Genomic DNA, 24,219 nt, shown 5'->3' with positions numbered 1-24,219 from the left:
AATTACAGTCAACCCTGTTACACAAGTGTATTGATGCGAGTGTTGTATTCTGTTCTATCACGCGATGTAGGCCATATTCGCCAGTTGTATCCCCGAGATAATTGACCTGATCGGGACGCGAAACAAGTATGGCGGCACTTTGAAGAACGAGCGAGGTCGCAGGTGAGAGACACTACCAGCCAATTAGCTTTCCCGAGTTAAACCACTTAAATATCCACTCTTTTCACGAGCCACCATAACCTGATCCAACCTTTCCTCAAACACGAGACAGTATGTATAATACTTTTAAACATAAACTAAAGGAACAATGTCTGCTTCTCTATTTTCCGATGGATTTCGTTCCATCTTTATAACAATTACACTTTATACAGTTTATACATACAAACATCTACACGTACGTACACGCGATTTCGAACTCTTCATACCTCCTTTCCTTACTAAACTATTTTTTTCTAATGTTCTATTTTTTTATAAAAGTTTTTCATTCGTAATGTTAATTCCTTACAAATGCCATTTTGCGTTAACATCGTCATCATCATCATCGTTTAGATTGAATATTCTGATTTCCTCTTCGTATTACCGGCACCATCCACTTACCGAGTCTGACTAAATCTTTCATGACAGCCTTCACTTACTCATCGATCTAACCGTCTGTCGTGTACTCGGTTTCTTCCTTGACTACTTACTTACTAACCCACCTGTTCGCTCGTTTATCTTACTTTATCATGAAAACGATGTACGCAGTGTATTACTACATACATATATAAAACATATACCACCACACGTTTCTCTCCACAGCGACATTTTCGAAAGAACAAAAAAAAGATTACGTATTTCTTTATACGAGAAAAAGTAAAAAGAAACATAAACACAGAACAGAAAACAAACAATCATTATCCTTTATTTAACCAGACGATCCTCTTATCAAACTACCAAGAAAAATTCCATCACTCGATCCATTTCTTCTTCTTCTTCTTCTTCTTCTCTTCTTCTTCTACTACTACTTCTTCTTATTATTATTATTATTATTTTATCTTTACTTTATCACTATATGTGCGCTTAGAAACTATAACGTTAGCATATCACACCAAATCACAGAGTTCCACTTACTTTATCCTACATATTATATCTGCAGGAGACGAGTATCTCTCTCTTTGCAGAATCCATAAAAGGGTTCCTATGCTAATCAATGGACATCGTCGTTTGTGAACTCTAATGAACACTCCTACATTTCCTTTCTATCCATTTACCAACTTGTATAACTACCAGTCAGTCTGATTGCCAGTGCAGATATATGTATATATATATACACACACACATACTTAATCACATCTAGTAAAACGATGTCAGCTTGTTTGTGCACACTAATCGCACTTGGAACAAATACAGCTTTCTCCGGATTTGTTATCTCTTATAAATATTTCTCTCATTCTCTCTATCTTTTTCTTTCTTTTTATCGATTCATCTGTGAAAAAAAAGAATTATCTTTTCCTCTATAAAAAAAAAAAAAAAAAAAAACAATATAAAAATTGTAATTTTTGCTAAAACAATTGACTCTATCTTTTCTTTTTTTAATGCAATTTTCAATAACATAAAAATATAATTGAAACCTTACTCTCATACGATACCAACGAAACAGACTGCATTAATAATTCGAAGAAAAAAGAATGAAAAAAGAAAGAGAAATGAAGAGAAAATGCTGGTGGCTCTGATTTTGTTTTGTTGTTTTTTTTCCTGAAGAAAAAATCTCGTTTCTTCCTTCTATTTCTTTCCCTTTTCTCGCCCTTGTATTAGGACATTAGAAGCATACAAACGATACGGTAAGCTTTAGTTGTGTTGTGTTATCGCAGCCGGAGCTGGGGCTGTATTTTTTCCTGAGTGTATCGAACCAACTGCCGCATGTACATGTCTACCATCCCTCCACCCCAACCCTCCGTTGTATTTTAGAAATGAGATTGAGGTCGTACGCACGTTTACAAGCCATACGTGTACGCTGCGTACGGTAGTGACCCTTAACGGTACGTTCTCGACAAGATTTTATTTTTCTAATTTTTTTTAATTTTATTTCTGTCTACCTCTTTTTTCCTCTCTCTCTTTGTCTCTCTCAATCTTGCATCATCCCTGAAAGAGAAACGCGAATTTAACGAGAACGTGTTCGAACAAAAACTCTAAAAGGACCGAATAATAATAACAATAACAATACAAAAATATATATATTTTTAAAAGAAAATGACGTTTGTCGCGATTACTTTTTACTTTTTATTTCCTTTAACTTTTTTCCTTATAAGAATTACAGTAACTAAAGTACAAAAAGTGTAACATATTTCTCCGTGATTTTGGATAAAAGTTAACAATGGCTCTTTGTAAACAACCAACACCGTACGCTCGTTCCCGTTTGTATACGTGCGCATATCTTATTAAATATGTATGTGCATACACGAGAGATATAATGTTTTTCTTGTATTTATTATATTAATCATTCGGTGTGAAGATTATTTGGTGTTATTAGGAAGCATTTAGTTTTAATGATTACTAATACCGATGATTTCTTCCTTTTGTTATCTTTGTCTCTCTTTATCTTTCTCTCTTTCTCTCTCTTTCTCTCTCTTTCTTTCTTTCTTTTTCTCTCTCTCTCTCTCTCTTTCTTACTTTCTCTTTCCTTTACCCTTGATCACAAAACCCACTACGTCACCATCACCCACCCCGTTCCGAACAACGTTTTTATTAACCACCGTCAATTAAAACGTGCGAAGGAAGAGACGAAAAAACCCGGACAATTTGTTACTATAGACTCGATAATATCTGTGTGTGTGAGTGTGTGGCTGTGTGCGTTTGTACGTTCATACACCATTATAATAATATTATCTCTGTATTCTTGTTGTTGCTCTTGTTGTTGTCATTGTTGTTTACATATATTTATATTATACGTACATAGACAACATATATGTATATATAAATATAGCGTAAGTGACGAATTTATCAGTCAGAGGCCGTTTGCTAAATTAATTCATCAAGAACAACGCGAGCTTACCAAATATATTATACATTGTAAATATATTATATATTATATATATTATATATACGCTAGCCAAAATGGGAAGAAGGATTTTCGCTGATTCTTAATTTTTCTTTTTTAATCTTTTTCTTTTTCTTTTTTTCTTTCTTTTCCTTTAACACAACGCGTACACATTTTTCGTTTCGTGGCGAACTCGTAAAAAATGTGGCTGTGATTTATAGTTAAAAGAGTGAAATAAAATAGAGAAAACGGAGAACAACGGATACGCGCCAACGGAAATATATTACATATGTATGTCATTTTTTTATGATTTCTTTTTATTTTTAATCTTTTTCGTAACACCCCTATTGTGTGTTGTATATTACAAAAATATAGATAAAAGGCAGAAAAGTCAACTAAAATAATACATATCCGACGAGTCTTTCTCTCTCTCTCTTTCTCTTTCTTTCTTCCTCGGTTAGTTAGAAAATAGAAAAGGAAAAAAAAAATAAGTTTAAAAAAAATTAAAAAGAAAGAAAGAGACGCCTTAAGTCGTTAACGTCAACATCGTCACTTTTATCGTCGTCGTCGTCATCGTCGTTGTCATAATTCTCTTCGTTGTTTCTGCAAAATCTTTCTCCTTCGTCAATGGTATTTTATCAATCCTATATCGAAAGTCGATTTCGTTTTCGATTTGTTCTCATCGAAAAAGAACGTTTCTTTTCCCCTTTTTTTTTCGGTACGACGAACCTATAAATTTTAAAAGGGAAAGAAAAAGAAAAAGATATTGTAAATAAAAAAATATTACTTACAGAAATACAACTCGCGAACACAATTAATTACTTCACACTGTCAATTAATTTCGATAGACGAAGAAATTATTTTTGCGCATCGGTGACATACTTTTTTATCCCTAACTACCACCACTACTACGATCACGACCACCACCACCACCACCACCACCACCATCACCACTACCACTACAAAATATTACATTCACCGCTACTCCACCAATACACTTCCACCATTAGTACGAAACTGTCGGTATCGTTCTCGCAAATATTATTATTATTATTATTTAAATTATTATCGCAATGCAGGGCGAGAAGAAGGAAAAACTAACAAATCGAAACTCAGAAAAGCGTGACATTAGAGCACGTGAGAGAGAGAGAGAGAGAGAGAGTAATTGCTATAATTTATTCTCTCTCTTTCTCTTTCTCTCTCTCTCTTTCTTTCTTTCTCTCGCACGAACTAGTATAATATGTCACATATATTATTATACACGCATACACACATGTCTTAACATACTTATACATAGAATTTTTATTTTTATTCTATCTCTCTCTCTTTTTCTCTCTCACTCTTTCCCCTCTCTCTCTCTCTCTCTCTCTCTCTTTCTTTTTCTTTTTCTCAATTTTCGAAATAATGTTGATGGACTTTTTATCATTTAATATGTAATAAATAAACAAAGAAAAAAAGAAAGAGAGAAATATAACTTTGTTCTCACAATATGATTTACATATACTTACATACGTAAATATAGTATGTATCTGTTGTAAATGTAAAATCTGTAAGAAAAAGCACACAAATTAATACTTACACACAGCGAAACGTCGGCCTCCTATTGTAGAATAGATTTAATAATGGCAATAGGGCTTATATCGATCACCGCCCAGGCTCACTATGAATTCAATAGGATTGATTTATATTATACTTACGTATATATTATTTTATATTTATCTGTATATATGTAATTGTACATAGATCATCTCACTTTTTCATTAACTCTCTTTTATCGAAATATTCGATTATTCGATTGTTATATAAATCAAAGAATTAAATTCATAATGAGTCGTTTCGTTAATTCTTAGGTAATTATAATTATATTCGAACGGTAGTAATTTGTTAACCACTAATTAAGCATGCTAAATAAATATTGTCTTCTAAAATCATGGATCTTTTTTTGAAACTTTAATTTTTTTTCTTTTTTAGATATCGTAATTAATTCATGACAAGGATGTGTAAATTTTGTATATAAAACGTAACGAGCCCCTTTAATTGCACTAATATTAATAAGCAGCACTAAACCTCCTTTTCTTCTTTTTTTCTTTCTTTCTCTTTCTCTCTCTCTTCCTCTCTCTCTCTCTCTATTTTGTATATCTTTTTCGTAATATCGAATCCATCGAGAGTGTAAAAAGGAAAGGAAAGAAAAAAGATAAACGTCAGCATCTTTAATGATAATATGCACACACGTGGCACGCAAGAGATTAATTTAAGTAATTATTATTATTATTAATTATCCGAATAGCGGCCGAATCTTGTGCTTGAGAATTTTTATATATATATATATATATTATATATATATTAATACCACCATTATCACAACCACCAGCATCACTACCTGTACTAATATTGTTACTATTGTTATTATTATTATTATTATTATTACCGCTACTACTCACTTGTTATTTTACTGCAAGAAAACAATTTTATTAATATATTCATATATATATATATATATATATAAAAGTATGAGCCTGTATTATTTATTATTATTATTATTATTATTATACAGCGAGTCCTTTGTCCGAATTTCTTGCTACTTTTTCTCTCCTACTGTAATGTATATTGTACATATATATATATACCTAGCACAGATATCTTACCATATAGGTGTGTGTTTAGTTGCCCAATCACGTTAGTCGGCTAAAAAGCATAAGCCGAATCCCTATCGCAAATTATCGGTAAGTTTAGACCATTGTTTGTAATTTTATGGGTGTGTGTGTGTATATGGGTATACGTATGTTTATCCTTATATGCATATATGTATACGCATAAATACATACATGTACATGTATGTGTGCGTATGTAAAACAAAATATAACAAGCAAGACAAAAAAACCGATAAGCATATTTTACCAACAATCGTTCTACTGTTGCTGATGCTGCTGCAAATATTCTCCTCCACATTGGCAAAGAGAAAGTAAGCATAGAAAGAAGAATACGCGTAGATACGAACCGTTTCATGCGCGTCAACGATTAATTTTTTATATTTTGTCGATGATGATCGTACTAGATATTTTTTTCTATTTAATTTTTTATTTTCTTATATGTATGCGTATGTATACATTTTTTTTCTTTTTCTTTTAACATTAAGAAGCTACAAATCTCTCGCGCTAATTATTTTTCCTTTCTTCACGGATCTCATCATCGTCCAAAATGGCCGTTCGGAATAAATGAAAAGTAATATAGAGAGAAAAAAGTGACGTATCGGTGATCTTCGGTAGATTTATACCTTTTTTTTTTTAAATCTTCATTATTCTACGTATATAAATGTACATACAGAAAATATTTTTTTCCCCCGTTTCTTTTTTATCAACTCAAGAAACGAAATTACGCGCTACGAAAACACGTTCTACTCAACATGGCGGCAGGCTAAAATGGTATACGGATTCTATAAAAAAAGAAAAGAAAAAGAAAATAGCCTATGATAGATACAGAATGCGTAACGTCTAGAAAGTGATATTTTGCTTAAAACAATATTTTTAAAAAATACGAGAAATAAAAATGATCGAAAAAAAGGAAAGAATAAAATTTATTTTAAAAAATAATAAAACAAAATAAACGAAAAAAATAAGTAAACAACAAAACGAAAGGAAAAAATGGAAAAAGAAACAAAAGTTATCGACTTCACTTTTTTTTTCTCTTCTCTCTTCCTGTCGTCTCGTGCACAACGTTTAATTTTGTCCACGTAATAATAAAGTTGCATGAGTCTCTATCTCTTTCTTTATCTATCTTTATTTGTCTCTCCCTCTCTCATTATCTCTTTATCTCTCTCTTTCTCTCTTTCTCTCTCTCTCTCTCTCTCTCTCTCTCACTCACTTTCTCTATTTCTTCTGTACTTACTTTTCTTTCTCTCTCACTCTCTTTCAGCTATTATCTTTTCTCTCTCTCTCTCTCTCTCTATCTATCGTTCTCTTTCTCTCTCTGTCTATATCTATCTCTTTATCTTGATCTTTCTCGGAGTAAGACACGTTCCGAGTAGACAGCATAAAAAGAATAAGATGAAGATGTTAACGGTAACGGAGAGAGGACGGAAGAAGAGAGCGAAAGAATTGTCGCGCGAACGTGCTAGTTGATTGATCTCTATTTTTATATATATACGTATACATACACACGCATACATGTATGCAAACATAATATATATATACATATATATATATATATATATATATATATATATATATATATATATGTATGTATGTAAATATATTAAAAACGACGTATGTATGATGTGTATAATGTATGTATACATATATATGTACATTGTTTTAGAGCGTGCACACAGTAGTTGCTTGAAAAGACTTTGATCCTTGAATAAATCCGCTTACCCTGTCATCCCTTGCGACAGACCTCTAATATATTTTTTGTGTTGACAGACATATTGTCGTGTGTGGTCATATCACCTACGAATCGGTCTCGCACTTTCTCAAGGACTTCTTACACGAGGATCGCGAGGACGTCGATGTAGAAGTTGTCTTCTTGCATAGGTATGAACATCGGTAGCAATAAAAAGGAGAAAGAAAGAAAAGAAATGAAAAGATATAGAGGAAAGAGTAAGGACCGAGTTGATATCCTATTCGATAATCATCGTTTTTTATTTTTTAATCATAAATCTTCTTTTCTTTTATCCATTTATTGACCTATATATATATATATATAGTATTTTTTTCCCCATAATTATTTTTTCTTCTTCTTATTATTTTCATCATTTATTTACTATTGTTCCTACTCTTCTTCTATCGCACGAGAATCAGTGGAAGTCCTTTATTCTTTATATTTACTTTTTTGTTTTCTTCAATATAAAATAAGCTACAAGTATGCATAAAGATGGCGTCATTAACACAAAATATGTTTTAAGTAAGTCTACTACTGTCATATCACAATCACAAAGCAGTCTTACACATTTCACCCCCTTCAATGTTATCTCATTATATATATTTCCTTGTTAGTATACGATCATATTTTATATAATCGTTCCATTACGTCATAACCATATGCGATATGGCGACATGGTGGTGAGTATACGTCGCCATACGTTTCAAAATATTCTCTCTCTCTCTCTCTCTCTCTCTCTCTCTCTTTCTATCTATCTATCCCTCTTTCTCTCTCACTCTTTCTCTCTGTATCCCTCTCTCTATCCCTCTTTATCTTTTTCTTCCATCCGTTGATAGACACTATTTTTCTGTGACACGATGAAAGGGCGATCAGACGGAAGGATCACATAACTCGTTTAATTTCGCAACGATGAAATCCAACTGGAGAAATGAACGAAAAAGAAAATGACAGATAATAAAATAAAAGAAAATTAAAGAAAATATACATGGAACATAAAAGGAAACGAGATACGTCCTTTCGAATTTTCCCGCGTGAGTTGTTGTCTAAACGAATTCGAACGATCGATCGATCGATTAAACGAACGACTGAACGAACGAACGAACGAACGAACAAACAAACAAACAAACGACTTTTGCGTGCTAATTCACTCAGAACAGTGTTTCTGAAAATGGGTAAAGAAGTCTGATCGCCGTTGTCGTAAGGAGTGATCTGTTTTTTCAGGAAAGAACCAGATCTCGAATTGGAGGGTCTCCTCAAGAGGCATTACACCACTGTGGAGTTTTTTCAGGGCACGATGATGAATGCCGTGGATCTGGAACGCGTCAAGGTATCCTGAACCCTAAAACAATTACCACACGACCAAATAAAACAAAAAAAATATACAACAACCAACAAATGAACTTCCATCAATCTAGCGATACGTATTATATCTCGAAACGAAAGCCCTTCACGCGAGCTTTTTCTTCTTCTTCTTCTTCTTATTCTTTCCTTGCAGCTCTTTAGGTTCTTTTAACTCGACTGGATAATGAGAAAAATACGCGTCGTTAAAAATATATTCACGTTTATCGTGATCCACGAAACATCGATAGAGTATATATCATCTTCGTTTGCCTATCTCTATCTCTTTCTCTCTTTCTCTTTCTATCATTGTCATTATCATTATTATCGTTATCGTTACTAATCTTTCATCATAACTGTTATTATTATTATTATTTCTTTTTTTTAAATTACTGTAATCGATATTTTTATTTTTATTTCTATTATTTATTGAATTATTTCGTTTGTTTATTTGAAATGATTTAATATTATCGACTATACACTAAACGCGCGCGAGCGTACACACATCATATACGCACGCACGCAATATATTATGTAGAATGCAATCGCCTGCGACTGCATGGTATGCTGTATTGAGCTATTGAGCCGAATCAGCGTGCAGTAGAGACTTACTTAGATCTATTTAGCATACATCTCGATCTATCGTCGATAATCAAAAGTATATATATATATATATAGAATATCCTTGACCTGATATTAAATAATCTACTTTTTTAACACAAAAATTATTTTTATATATACATATAATTATTATTTTAATAAAAATTTAATTATTTTATCTCTCTCAATCTTAATCGATAGTGATCGAGCGTGGATGTTAATTTGTATTTACTTTAATATATCGCTTTAATTATAATACTATTATTATATTATTTATTTCATTGATTTAAACATACACATATACGTTTCTATATCGCTATATGTGTATGTAGATTATATTTATTATGTATCTATTTATTTATTATATATATTTTTATATATAATATATATAAATATATATAAAAATATAATAAACCAAAGTAAAAAGCATACACAAGTCGGAGATACTTCGGCGAGCTAGGTGCACGTCGAGTGGTTTGACGATATATTCTCATACTCGCTGTGAGAGAAAAAGGATGTATCGCTGAAAATCCAAGGTGAACGTACATTTCTAAAAGAAATATCTATCATTTTGTCTCGGACTCGTGCAACCATTTAGGAAGCCACCAGATCTCGAGCTGGAGGGACTGTTCAAGCGACATTTCACCACCGTGGAGTTCTTTCAGGGGACCATCATGAACCCCATTGACCTACTACGGGTCAAGGTGAGTCTTCGAGGTCACGATTAAGACGTCGATGATACTTGCGTAAAATAATACTTCTATTAATTATCGTTATCTCTACCTCTTTATTTTTTTCTTACTATTCCCCACGAAACCTGGACATTTCCTGATGAAATTTCGCGTTCTCTTTCGTCGAACATTAATGACGATTATTATCTATTTCTGTACTTCTACTCTCGCGATATTACAATTTTATCCACGAAATTCCATAAAATCCTTTCTTTGTCTCTTTGAATATTCGAAACCAACGATTATAATTTATAGGATGATTGTTGTTTGTGTATTGAGTCCCAAAATTTCCATCTACGTAGCTATAAACATTTACCGTGTTCGCGAAATATTTTTCCTACCTATTTTTATTCCTACTCTATTTTCTCTCACTTTTTCTGCCTATCTGTCTGTCTTATCGCGCCTGATAAGCTTTCATGCGTGCTTTCATATGTTCTTTGTGTGTGCGTGATAGACAACGCAAAGCATCCAGACAGTACAATATTTCTATCATCTTGTATTCTTGAGAGTACATTTAAAAAAAAAGTAACAGTATTCATAAAAAAAAAAGGAAGGACCTTTATCCTTATTTTATTACAAATTATTCCTCGTTTAAAAATAAAACAAGTAAAATCCTTGTGAATTTTCCCTTATACATATGTATTTATACGTATACTTTTATACACGTATATAATATACATAAGTATATACATATATGCATCTAAAGATGCATATTTATTTAATTCCTTCATTAAATGTTCCTCGAAACTTTCACGAAAGAAAGGACGTAAATGTAACCTTCTTATAAAGGTTATGTGTTTCACCCACCGGATAAACCCATATCTGCTATCATCCCGAGTGGGGTAAGTGTTGGGAGATTATTTGGTAGATGCGAAATGGCCACATCGTATTCTCTCCTCTTAATTAATTATTAGAGACATTTGGAACGTTAGTTTGAATCTAATATTATTTGTTTTGTATTATATTAGCAAGGAACTTTTTCATTTTTCATAGAGGTTTTACGATTACCTCTCTCTCTCTCTCTTTCTCTCTCTTTCTCTTTTTCTCTCTCTCTCTCTCTCTCTCTCATTATGTTATTATATTTTGAACTAGATATATATATACATATAAATATACATATATACATATACATATATATATATATGTACATATATATATAGAGATATATTCATAAATCATGTAACGTTCTTTTGGCTGCGTTCTTATCTTATTGCGTAATTGATGCTTCGTAGTTTTCGTCGAGCTTAAACTTCGAATCTTGATAGTTCTCGTTAGTTTGGCATGATAATTAATTCATTTATTCATTAGTTAATACGTGCAGATACACGTGCAACCTGCGACCTGCGTCACCCCTTAATCCCTCTCCTGTCTTTCCAAAGATTTCGTCTTGGCAAATTTCATTCGATCGATCATCTTTTTATCCATCTTTCTTCTCTCTCTCTCTCTCTCTTTTTCTTTTTTTATCTAGACAAATACATTTACATATGACTTAAGAAACGTTTTGTTCGTTTCTCTCTCTTTTCCTCTCTCTCTCTCTCTGCTTTATTTTTCTTTCATATTTTTCTTCTTTAAACGATTTTTCATAACTCTCATTTTCATAATGTCTATATCTCTCGGTATGTACACACGTTCAAATTTTATAACGTTTTATTCTTAAAACATAGTTTTCTTTTATTTCATACACAGGTATATACATTCAGACACATATAAATCGATTAATCGCGTTTTTTAAATAATTGAATGACTTGGAATCGTTATTAGTAAAATTAAAATGTGCTCGTTGTTTTTTTTGTTTTCTATTACTATTAGCAGTAGTTCGTAGCGTATCATCAAGCCCGAGTCTTTAGTCACTTTAACGCGATGAAACATCTCTTTCTCTCTCTCTCTCTCTCTCTCTCTCTTTCTCTCTCATTCTTTGTCGTTCTTGGTCTGTCTTGCTCGTGTCACTTTCTACTTAACCTGCTCGACTTTTCTCTTCAGACGAGTGTCGTTATTTATGATAAAGAACTTGCAGTTTATTACATAGCCTCGGGCAATGATGTTTAATAAGAAACGTAATCTCTTTTTTTTTCTTCTTTATTCGTTTTTCATTTCACTTTATTATTCATTTTTCGATTTTTATCTAATACGGGAAGTTTGTCGATCCCCTAACGGGCGTTTCATATATTTATTATTATTATTATTATTATTATTATTATTATTATTATTATTTATTAATAATAATAAAGAATAATATCGCATTGTTTAATTACTTTTTGCATTTTTCGAACGGTTCGTCGTACGAAGGGCAATAATTATCGCTTATAACATTTCGCCCATTTTAAACTATTTCTCTCCCTTTTGTTCCTACCCTCTCGAATGATGAAACCTCTCGAATAGTGCAACACTCCGTTCAAATGATTTTCAGGTCCACGATGCGGACGCTTGTTTGGTTTTGGCAAATAAGTATTGTCAGGACCCGGACGCCGAGGACGCGGCCAACATCATGCGCGTCATCTCCATCAAGAACTATTCAGATGACATTCGTGTCATTATACAGCTAATGCAGTATCACAACAAGGTATCAAAACAATTCAAAATAATGAAATATTATTAATATCAACAAATTATTTAACACGTTAAACGCCAAGACTCTTTTGTTAAGCTTTTTATTTAGAAAAGTCTTAGGCTGGTAACGTGTTAACGTTTGTATCCAAATAACAAAGGAATTTTTAAAATTTAAAATTAAAAATTACGTTAATTTCAATTTTTCATTTAATTTTTTGCGATTATATTTTCAATTTTAATCATTTAGAGACAATAGTATAAAATTTTTATTTGGTATAGAAAAATGAATAAAAAATATTATTTGATCTAGAAACAATATATATATTTTATATATATATTATGTTTTAGGCCTATTTACTAAACATTCCATCGTGGGATTGGAAGCAGGGCGATGATGTAATATGCCTGGCCGAATTGAAGTTAGGATTTATCGCGCAGTCCTGCCTAGCACCAGGCTTCAGCACAATGATGGCTAATCTCTTCGCCATGCGATCCTTCAAGACGGTCAGTAGAAAATAATAAGTCATCCCATTGGCAAATTAAATATATTATTTGCCTATTTCCTCTATTCTATGCATGTGTGCAAGTACGTTACTCGTAAGTTTTTCAGCGTTAGGTCGTTCAATTTTTTCTTTTTTCTCTATTCTTCTCACTCACTCTCTCAATCTCTTTCTTCGTCTATTTCTCTCTCTTTCTCTCTCTTTCTCTCTCTCTCTCTCTCTCTCTCTTTCTCCTACTTCTCTATCAATCTATCTATCTCCCTCTGTCTAATCGACGGCGCGAAATTTTTTATTAAGACAGCTCCTCTCGTGCGAGAGTTGTCGACATCAAAATATTGATTGGAGTTCGTTGACTTTGCGTACATTTAAATAATAACCAAATTAACGTCTCCGTATTTCGATCGAACTGAGAAAAATAAAACAAACAAAAAATAAAAAAAAATAATTCAAATCTACTGAAATTGTATTACCGATCGATCGAACGATGTTTTTTTTCTCACTTTCCTTTTCTCTGTCTCTCTCTCTCTCTTTCTCTCTCTTTCTCTCTCTCACTCTGTTCCTCTTTCTCACACACTCTCCTCTTTTTCTCTCAATTTTTCTAATTTTGTTTTTGTAACTCCTGGCTCGCAAAAAAAAATATTTTATAACGAAGCATGGCGTCGCCAACGAAAAAGAGTACGTACCTATAACCCGTCGCGTGCGCGCACGCGTGTCTGTGTGTACGTGAATTTATGTCATGTCATACAACACGTCTAACTTCGTGTCTCGCGTACAACGTGGAAAAATGCGCACAATCCGTACATGCATAGGAGTGGTGTGTGATTTAGAAATGGTCGGTTGATTGGTACCAGTCGCCCAATATACAGGCTTGGCAGAATGACTACCTACGTGGAACTGGAATGGAGATGTACACCGAGACACTGAGCCCTACCTTCATTGGAATGCCTTTTGCGAGAGCCACTGAGTAAGTCGGTCCATGTGACCAATCAAAACAATCCAAAAAATTGATACATGTATCTCTGATTCAAGAGACGAGACCTACTTTATTATTATTAATAATAATATTATTATTCCTTATGTATCTTTTTTTATTTTTTTTTTTATACGATATTAATCAATCGTTTAACTCTCATATTAAACAAAAAGAATAAAAAAGAAAAGCGAAGTCTTTAACTCATCTAGAACAAACTATCTTTAATCGATCGTGATCGTGATCTCTGTCATTTTATCTTTCTCTATCACTCTCCATCGCTTTTTGTAATTAACTGTTCATCCTGATAAATCCTTCTAATCGAAGAGTGGATTAATTATAATTTTTTGTATTATTACTCGACAATTTAAATAGAAATTACAATTAAATATATATAATATATATATACTTTTTTTTTTTTGTTCGTCTATAGGATCGTGATAAGAGCTATTTGAAATATTTATACATTTTTTAGAAAAATTCTAATATAGAAATGTTTACGCAAATGCGTTAAAAATATTATTTTATATTTTAGAAAATATGACTGTATTTAAGATGAAATCGTATCACTTTATTTTCTAATTGTAAAATATAAATTAGGACTAACAACGTCTATTGTCAGTCGTAGTCGAAAGAAATGCTAATAGCGTCTCGTTTAATTAAAAAATCTTTTTTCTCGAGTTGTACCATTTGTTTCTCTTTGTTTCTTTTTTTTTCTTTTTTTTCTTTCTTTCTTTCTTGACGACCACGACGTTTGCTGATCTTCATACAAATGTCACTTCTTGTCTATCTTAAAGAGGAGGGAATTGAAAAAGGGCTCGGATGTCTCTTGAATCGGATAGAAAGCAAGCAACAATGAAATAAACACAGTATTAAAAACAAAAAACAGAAAAAAAAGATATAAAAAAGAGATGAAGCTTCGCCTCGCCTATGTCTCTCACTACGCTATATATATATATATTATATATACATCTATTTCTTCTACACGTACACATTATACACACATGAATATGTATATTTATAATTATAACGTAATATGGATATACATGGAACGTGTTTAACTTATATATTGTACAAATTCGTATCTGTGCTACACCTAGTCGATGTAAGCCACCCCTACATCGCTTTAGTAACGTTTTTTCGTACTTTCACCTTTCTTTGCTATATACTACTACTATATATCTATATATCTATATATCTATATATCTATATATATATATATATATATATATATATATATACACACACATACTATGTCTCTATTTAAATTTACACTTACGTAAATAACCATACAGTAAGTCACAGAAGTATTCGTACCATTACTGCAAATTTGAAACAATTGATATATTTGCTCCTAATGCAATGTTTTCAAATTTTTATACAAAGAAACATATCTTAGGATTAATAAACTTGTCTATTGATATTAATTTTATTATTAAAGATTTTATTACTATTTTATTGTAAGAGAAGTATAATTTTACACAAATGAAGAAAATAAATCATCAACTTAAAAAAATAAGATAATAGATCTTACAAAAGTATATTCAATCATCTCCAAAACATTATAAAATGCAAAAATGTGGTCTAGCCACAATATATATATATTTATCAATTTGAAAGTTTAATAATCCTAAATTAGTTTCTCTGTAAATGCACTTTAAAACTTTGCATTATATGCAAATATAAATTATTTAAAATTGACAGTGCAGGCGAGTACGATTATTCCTACGACTCATCGTAAGTAGATAGTATACGTAAAGGATCTCGTCGGATCATAAAAAACAAATTTGACTTATCGATTAAACTCGTCGAGAAAAAAAGGAAAATAATTTTAACGAACGTATTTTCGTTAATTAATGTTATCAGAAATAGAATAAATATTCTTATAATAAAATATATTTAAATAGATAAGAAATTCATTGACGTTGTTCGTTGGATATCAAAATTGGCATTTGAAAATGAAACAAATCCAATATCTTTCGGTGAATTATTAATAACCTCGGGATACCTTAGTTAAAGTTTATTTATTCTTCCAACTATTATGTTCATCTTTTCACGACTTTCTCGAATCTTCGAGTAGAATCGAGTAATCAAATACGTGATCTATAATTTAACGACCAATCACCATACAATAGTAATTGCACATACACGCGTCTAACGTATAAACGCAGTTTGATATCGATCTATCGCATATACAAAATTATGTATACGCGTGTGTATACACGAGAAGCAATAATCATACAACTACCTACCAACCAACAATAATAATAACAAGAAAAAAACAAGCAACAAACAGGAAGAGAGGTGGTAGTAGTGGATAACGGCGAAGCTGAGTCGATCTCGTTAGTGTTCTCTTATTCCTCCATTTTTTCAAATGGGTGTGCGCTGCTACGGTTAGTAAACGATAAACGTGTCTACGTTCTTTCCGACATGACTATACAACGACACTAACAACGACGACGACAACGACGACGACGACGACGACGAAAACGAGGACTCGCAATCGCCTTTAGGGGAGTCTTCGAGCGTGAAAGGAAAGTGCGCGCGGGCGCACAAGCGTGAAGAACTCCGAGAGAAAGCGGCTGTGCTTTCGCTCGATACGAATTTCGAGTAGAGAGAGAGAGAGAGAGGGAGAGAGAGAGAGAAGGAAAGAGAGAGAGAGAGATAGAGAGGAACAGACAGACTCCATCGGATGGTAGAAGAAGAAGAAACAATAAAAAAAGATTATACGATGATGAAGAGAAGGGAAGTTTTCTTCCTCTTCTTTTTCTTTTTTTTTTTCCCTTTATTTAAGGTCTTTTTTCACAACTTATAATCCTTTCTCTCTCTCTCTCTCTCTTTCTCTTTCGGTTTCTTTCTCAATGTTCGTTTTTCCTTCTTTTTACAAGATTTTCGATGCCTACGAGTTTTTCACTTTTAATTGGAACGATCTAACATGATCGTTCTAACGAAGAAAAATGGAAGGAACTTTATGGAGATCGCGTTAAGTCGACCGATTTCTTTTTCTCTCTCTCTCTCTCTCTCTCTTTTTTTTTCTCTTTTTTTTTATCTTTCTGTCTCTCACTTTTTATCTTTTCTTTATTTTCTATCTGCTCAGAGTTTTCTTTTATAAAATTTTTTTTTTATGTATGAGAGTGGCGATGAATATCCGTCGAGATTGAAAAAAAATTTTCTTCGTCTTAAAAATGCCCTTTTGCGTTAATCTAATCGATATTGATGAGAATATTTTAGAAATTATTAGCGATAACGAGAAATATTTTACACTGATTTCGAATTCTCTCCGTTCTCACTGATAATTTCGGTATTTGTGTATGTCGATTAAATTTAAACGAATTATGTATATTAATGATGGATCCGAAAGGATTCTACAACTGAGTCGGAGTTGATTTCATATGTAAAAATATATACGTCCATAAAAATAGAATAACAAATTTTCATTTGAAGCCTTGTTTTCGAGAATATCGTTCTCGTAGTGTTTATGTTTCCAGTGACGTATTAGCTATAAAAACATTTTCTTTCGATTACACTTTCGAATTCATTGTTCTTTGTAATGTTTAACATTTCACCTTCAACCGCTCTACTTATTTTCTCTTTTAGTTTAGTTTGTTTCTATCGGTCGAACTGCGAGGATGACGCGTCCGGAGCAACTGAATATTTTATACAATACGATTTTCAAATCTTCTTCATTTGTACTAAAGTGGTATAAAAGAACGAAGCAGGAATTCATTAAGTATGGATTTTTTCATAATTATAATTAATCAGGTAATAACAGAAGATATTTTAATTTACAATTACCGAAAACGATTTTCTCGAAAACGTTCTTTCAAACGAAAAAAATGTTACTCCTTTTTATCGATTTATTCTTATATATAGAATCACCCCTTGTAAACAACACACCTTGTATAATACGAGTAAGGCCAACATTTATCTATGAATCTATCTTTCTTTTCTCTTTCTCTCTCTCTCTCTCTCTCTCTGTCTCTCTCTCTCTCTTTTTCTCTTCCTCTGCTGATTTCGAGAAAAGCAAGAGCCATATTATCGCCTCGCTTTATTTTTCTCTGAATTTCCTTGTATCCCCAGAAAAACCCTTGTCCCCCTTATTCCCCTTTTTGGGCCGACTACAAATTTTCTTAAAAAATGTACGCGATCGTTCTCGTGACGAGTGTCCCATTCACGTTCTGTACACGGTGCTTCTTGAAAGGTTTGATGACGTGGAGCCTGGTTGGTTGGTGTTTCAGTCTCCGGATACTCAGGCATGGCAGAATGATTACCTGCAAGGCACGGGCTGCGAGATGTACACGGAAACCCTCTCCCCGTCCTTTACCGGGATGACATTTCCCCAAGCCAGCGAGTAAGTTCTCGCTGCCATCAGCTGCAACACTCGCGAACATCACCAACGACACATTCACATAAACGTACATTTATACACACGCACAAACGCATAATTTGCATACATATACTTACGGAATGACGACGGTAACGACAAAGACGAAGACAGCAAATATACTCGTATAATAACTACGTTTTAATTCATTAGAGAAAACGCTCGATCGTTGTGTGTTTGGACTGTTAACGAGTTTAAATTCGCATTAAATTATATTTTTTATCTTTTCTTTTGATTTTTGTTTTATTTATTTATTTTTTTTCGTTTTTAATTAGACTTAATAACGTCACATGCATACACATACACACACACACATACACGTACATTTACATATTTATACACGAACACAGTTTGCAACACTCGACGACATTCGAATGCGATTCTATTATATCTTTCTTCATATTGTGTAGATTTTCTTACATTTTTTATATGTATATTATACTTGTGGATATTTCCATGTTACGATAAAGCAGTGTATTACGCAGGGCGGATTATTTAAATGAGAACGTTCGAAAATTGTATGCGTTGAGTTGTCGTGAAGAAAAAAAAAAGGATCTTTTCTTTTTTTCCTTCTTTTTCTTCGATATTTTCTCTCTTTCTCTCTCTCTCTCTCTCTCATGAAGCTTGTTTTATCGTCCCAGAGCATATTTGAACGAGAGGGAAGTTATTTTTTGTTTCCTTGGATCAACAAACGTTCTCATTTAAATTAGCGTACCTGTGTTGCCTGCGCGGGCCTTCACCTCGGCCCTTTTGATTCACGAGTGAACTCTTACAAACGTTTTTTATCTTTTTTTTTGTTTTTTACTTTTCTCTTCCTTTTTTTCTCTCTCTCTCACTCTCTTTCTCTCTCTCTATCTATCTATCTATCTATCTTTCTATCTCTCTCTTTTTCTCTTTCTCTTTATCTTTAACTTTATCTCTCACTCTTTCTCTCTTTCTTTCTTTCTCACTATCTCTATCTATGATATTTTCCTATTGATTTTTATGTAGATGCATTTTGTCTCTCTATCCTTTTCTTTTGTTTTTTTTTCTTTTTTATAATTGTTTTGTGTTTAGTTTTTATTTATCTTTTTTCCTTGGGTATGCCTTTAGGCCTGTTTCTCGTTTTTTTCGTCTACTTAAATAAATGCCCCGGTCATTCTCTTTTCGAATTTTAAATTTCTTTCCTTTTGATTTTCTTTTTTAAGGGGAATTTTTGTTCCTTTTATTAAGAATTTGCACATTCATCTCTCTCTTTTTCTCTTATCTTTTTGTTTTTTTGTTTTGTTTTTGTAATCTAATTTCGATCAGTAGAATTAGATATGGATGAGAACATAGATTCCATTTGGATATCTTATCGACGATTAATTTGTTTATCTAGAACAAATACCGTGTGCTAATCAATTAGATTTCATAAATAACGTCATCTCATGGAATCTACGTAATCGTTCGTGAAAAAAATTCTAGTATTTATTGTATATCGTATTTTGCTTAGGCGATTACATTTTTTCACGGCACGAAGTATTTTGAGAAATGAGATCGTAGTAATTAGTGAGTTGTTATTTCTTCTTTATTTTTTTTTTTGTACATTCTCTTCCTTTTTTTCCAAATAGGAAAGTACGATCCCCGAATAGACAAGACAAAACACGGCAGAGTTTTCACGTACAAAATATTTTTCTTTTTAAATTTTATATATATATATATGTATATATATATATATATACCTGAATAATATATACATATAAGAGTGTATATTTTAGTTATCCTATTTTTTATGGCATACGTTTAGCGACATATTTGAATTAGTAATGAATTTGATTTTTATATATATATATATATTTTTTTTTTAATTTAATTTTATATTTTTTTTCTAAAAGGCATGTGTGTCTTTTATATTTTAATGTAACATTACTATTTAATATTTTTTTGTTAACGAATGCGAACATTCTTCTTCTTCTTTTTCTTCTTCTTCTTCTTCTTTTTCTTCTTTTGATACGAGCATGCAAGCTGCTGTTTACTATGTATGTAGAGAATATCATAAAAGAAACTTTTCGTTGTGACGTGCATCGAATGGATTATGGAATTTATTATTATTCTAATTATTATTCGCGCCTATATATAATCACGAGAGCCTCGACACCTGAATTTCATTTGATTATTCTTCGAGATGTGATAAAGGAAATAATTAGAATAATTAGAGAAATATATCGGAAGAAAAAGAAAAGGAAAAAAGAGGAAAAATAAGTTAAAGTAAATCAAATTAAGATGTACAAAAAAATGTATATTCGAAAGTCTCGTTTCCTTTCTCACGTTTTTCGATCAGATTTCTATAAACTAATTACGTAGAATTTAGAAGGACAGATTTAGATGGCGAATGCGATGTGTTACGCTTAGATCATCGAGAATGATTTGCATCGAGACTCGGAGTACTGCGAGAAAGGAGAATTCGCACGAAACGAGCATGCTAATCCTAATATAACATTAGTATTGCGACAAATTTATTATTGTCGTTAAATAAAAAAAAAGAACAAACGTGAAAAAAAATTTATATGATTTAATAAACGGCACTTATAGTAAACGCATATCTACTACGTTTTATGTTCTACGGATCTATTCGATATCAGAATACGAGAAAAACATTTCTATCTAGATTTATATAGGATGGAAAAATAAAATTCTATCCTAACATTTGTTTCGACAATGGCCGAACGATTGTTATGGATCTACGACATTCGTATGCATTACTATTCTTTCTTATCTAACATAAGAAAATTCATTTCTCTATCCAGACGTAGTAGCTTTGTTTTATCTATACATACTTTGGGCATATCAAAAGTCGTATATTTTTTTCTTCGTAAAGATAAACTTTTAGCTCTCCACACAACCATCCAAAAGAAACAACAGCAATCACCAACCTAACCACCGTTTACAATCGACCTAAGATTACTCGTCCTGTATTACCCCATACTCTGACTCGCTATATTCTTAATTCGATTTTACGATTCATTATTATTATTACTGTATTGTTCTCTTTCTATTGCTCTCTCTCTCTCTCTCTCTCTCTTTTTCTCTCTCTCTCTCTTTATCTATCTATTTTTATCTTTATCTTTCTCTCTCTCTCTCCCTCTCTCTCTCTCTATATATATATATATATATATATATATATATATATATATATATATATATATAAATAAATAAATTAATTATATACCATGACACAACTTGGCAAATTAGTGTGAAACGTTGAAATAATTGTAGCATATAATCACGGCACAGATATAAATAAATGAACTAGTCTGTCACTCCTATGTATTATAATTACAATGTAAGATAGTTTTTTTGATTTCTTTATTTATTTATTTCTACGCTTACTCGTTAATTTAGCATTACGTACTTACTTCTATATGATTAATAACATTTTACACGTTGAGACGAGTTCGCCTCGCATACAGTAGCAGTTTCTCTGGAGTTTCTCAAGCGTGATATTAGGAAGTAGTAGCGTAGATTAGAAACGCGACACCACCACCACCACCACCACCACCATCACTACTAGCAGTGGTAGTAGTAGTTGTAATAGTAGTAACACTAGTAGCACGAATATCAGCACATCCTTCGTTATACGTTCGCATGACGATTCCATTGTCGTAGTTGTTCGATGTTCCTAATTGTTCCTGTAGTCTGCATCCCCCTTTCCTCACCACTCACCCCTTCTTCAATTCGCTCGCATGGCGCTTTCGCAAGAATGTCATTTACGCGGCTTACCACCCCCGTTTTTTGCATGACGAATGCTTCTCTTCACCTTCTCTCTCTCTCTCTCTCTCTCTCTCTCTCTCTCTTTCTCTCTTTCTCTCTCTTTCTCTCTTTTTATCTTTTTCTTTATCTCTCTTTCTTTTTTCTCTCTTACTATATTTACCCGAGGACACATTACAGAGTACTAATTCGCATTTGAGTAAAAAATGTTCTCTTTTTCTTATTAGATCATCTACAATGCGTGTTTTAAGACACGAAGATAAAAAACAAAAATATATATCTTCATGCATATTTAAAAGTCATAATAAGCGACCTTCTCTGTAATGGGCTCTACTTTTCTTTTTCATTTCTTCTATTTCGTTTTTCTTAAAATTTTTCGTTTCTTTTCTTTCTTTTAAACTTACGTAATACGTGTGTATATATTCATACATTCATTAGTTCATTCATTCATTCATTCATTCATTCATTCATTCATTCGTATAAATCTCATACATACAAAGTATATATACTTACTCAGATACATGGCTACGTGATATATGTATACTTTGTTGATTTTTCGCACTTTTCGTTCGCACGACTCGCTTTAATTCTTTAACGAGCAATTACGTTTTCTTTTACAGTGACGCGCTGTATACAGTACGACGTTACTCTTTCATTCTTTTTTACGATCTCCGAGTTGTTATCTATGCTCGTTTCGGTATAATGGCAAGTCGTAGCGTTTTATGTGAGAAACTAGTACATACTACATGCATACATGCATACATACATACATACATACATACATACATACATATACGTACATACATACGTGACAGAGAAAAGGGTTGACTCGACTTTAATCACGAAGGGATTGAGAGTCTAGACCAGTGGTGCGCAAATTATTTATAATTGTCATCGTGTCATTTTTTATTGACTGAAATTTCACCCGAGTCTTACATTTTTTGCGCGAACGTAAAGATGGTATTATTAAAAATATTTCTCAGTTTTTAATTTCGAAAGAAAACAAAAAAGACAATTCATTCCTTTCAAATGAGATTATTTTTATGCATAAGATTCATGAAAATGTCAAAATCCTTATTTAACATTTTTTTTTCATCTCATATCAGTGAATATAAGAGAGAAAGTATAATAATAATAATAATAATAATAAAATAATTTATACTTCAAATATATATGTGATTATTTCGATATAGAAAATTCATGAAGATTTCTCACGTGCTTATTTTTTGAATGATATTATAATTTTGATGAATATAATTTATGAAAATTGTCAAAAATTATCTGAAGATTAAGAAGATTCACAATTTGTGTACCACTGACATCTAGATGTAGACTTGTTTTTCGAGAAAATTTGTGATCCAGTAGACGTCTATACGATGTATGAGACTCCCTATCGATAGTCGAGTGATTCTACTCAGAACGTAATTAAAAAAAGTCTTTCGAATGTGATCGTCGTACGGATATTGAAACTCGTTGGAAAAAAAATGTGTCTTCACTTCCTTTATAATTTTTTTTCTATTTTTTATTTTATCACAGGAACACGATGATCTCGATTTCGATTTTGTAAAAAAAAAAAAAAATCGATGATACCAACGAAAGTTTCACTATCCTTTCATTATTACAACGAAATGACAGTAACGATCGATGCTATGCGAGTCATCCTTTTAATTGCTTTCTCTTTCTTCTTTTTCAGACTTAAGTAGGTATATACACGTATACATATACACACACATACATGCATTACGTACATAGAAATCGTGAAACTGGGACTCGCTTGCATCGATCGTCTCTCTCTCTCTCTCTTTCTCTCTTACGCTTTTCCGTGTTATTTACGAATCATTTATTTAAAGTCGACGAGTGCATTTTCATTGTGTTCAGTATAAGTGGCACGTAATCTACGAGGTGGCTCTTAAAAAGAATAATTTTGTAGTAGTTTAGTAAAACAAGAGTTATTTTTTTTTTCCACAAAAAGAAATATAATATTTTTCTTCGATTTTCTATCGAACAATCTCGAGGAACGCAACGCA

At 32.1% G+C, this 24,219-nt stretch overlaps 1 protein-coding gene across 50 annotated transcripts in view; it reads left to right on the top strand.

Moving 5' to 3' along the window:
* LOC122522304 (calcium-activated potassium channel slowpoke) overlaps window positions 1–24,219 on the top strand; it is a 74,810-nt gene that overhangs the window by 29,589 nt on the left and 21,002 nt on the right. For 21 of the 50 annotated variants that reach the window (XM_043643288.1, XM_043643283.1, XM_043643284.1 and 18 more), the window contains exons 6-11: window positions 71–162; window positions 7,435–7,545; window positions 9,930–10,035; window positions 12,470–12,622; window positions 12,958–13,113; window positions 13,937–14,073. In XM_043643288.1, the coding sequence (XP_043499223.1) occupies window positions 71–162; window positions 7,435–7,545; window positions 9,930–10,035; window positions 12,470–12,622; window positions 12,958–13,113; window positions 13,937–14,073 (755 nt within the window). Of the gene's footprint in view, window positions 1–70; window positions 163–7,434; window positions 7,546–8,614; window positions 8,721–9,929; window positions 10,036–12,469; window positions 12,623–12,957; window positions 13,114–13,936; window positions 14,074–18,317; window positions 18,431–24,219 lie in introns of all 50 variants that reach the window. The other 29 variants (XM_043643292.1, XM_043643279.1, XM_043643273.1 and 26 more) reach the window with 11 other exon arrangements.

This window comes from Polistes fuscatus, unplaced genomic scaffold, assembly GCF_010416935.1.
Source record: "Polistes fuscatus isolate 324 unplaced genomic scaffold, CU_Pfus_HIC Scaffold5, whole genome shotgun sequence".
Classification (NCBI taxonomy): Eukaryota; Metazoa; Arthropoda; class Insecta; order Hymenoptera; family Vespidae; genus Polistes; species Polistes fuscatus.
The sequence above is the reverse complement of the archived record's forward strand: the minus strand, read 5'-3'. Positions and strand labels throughout refer to the sequence as shown.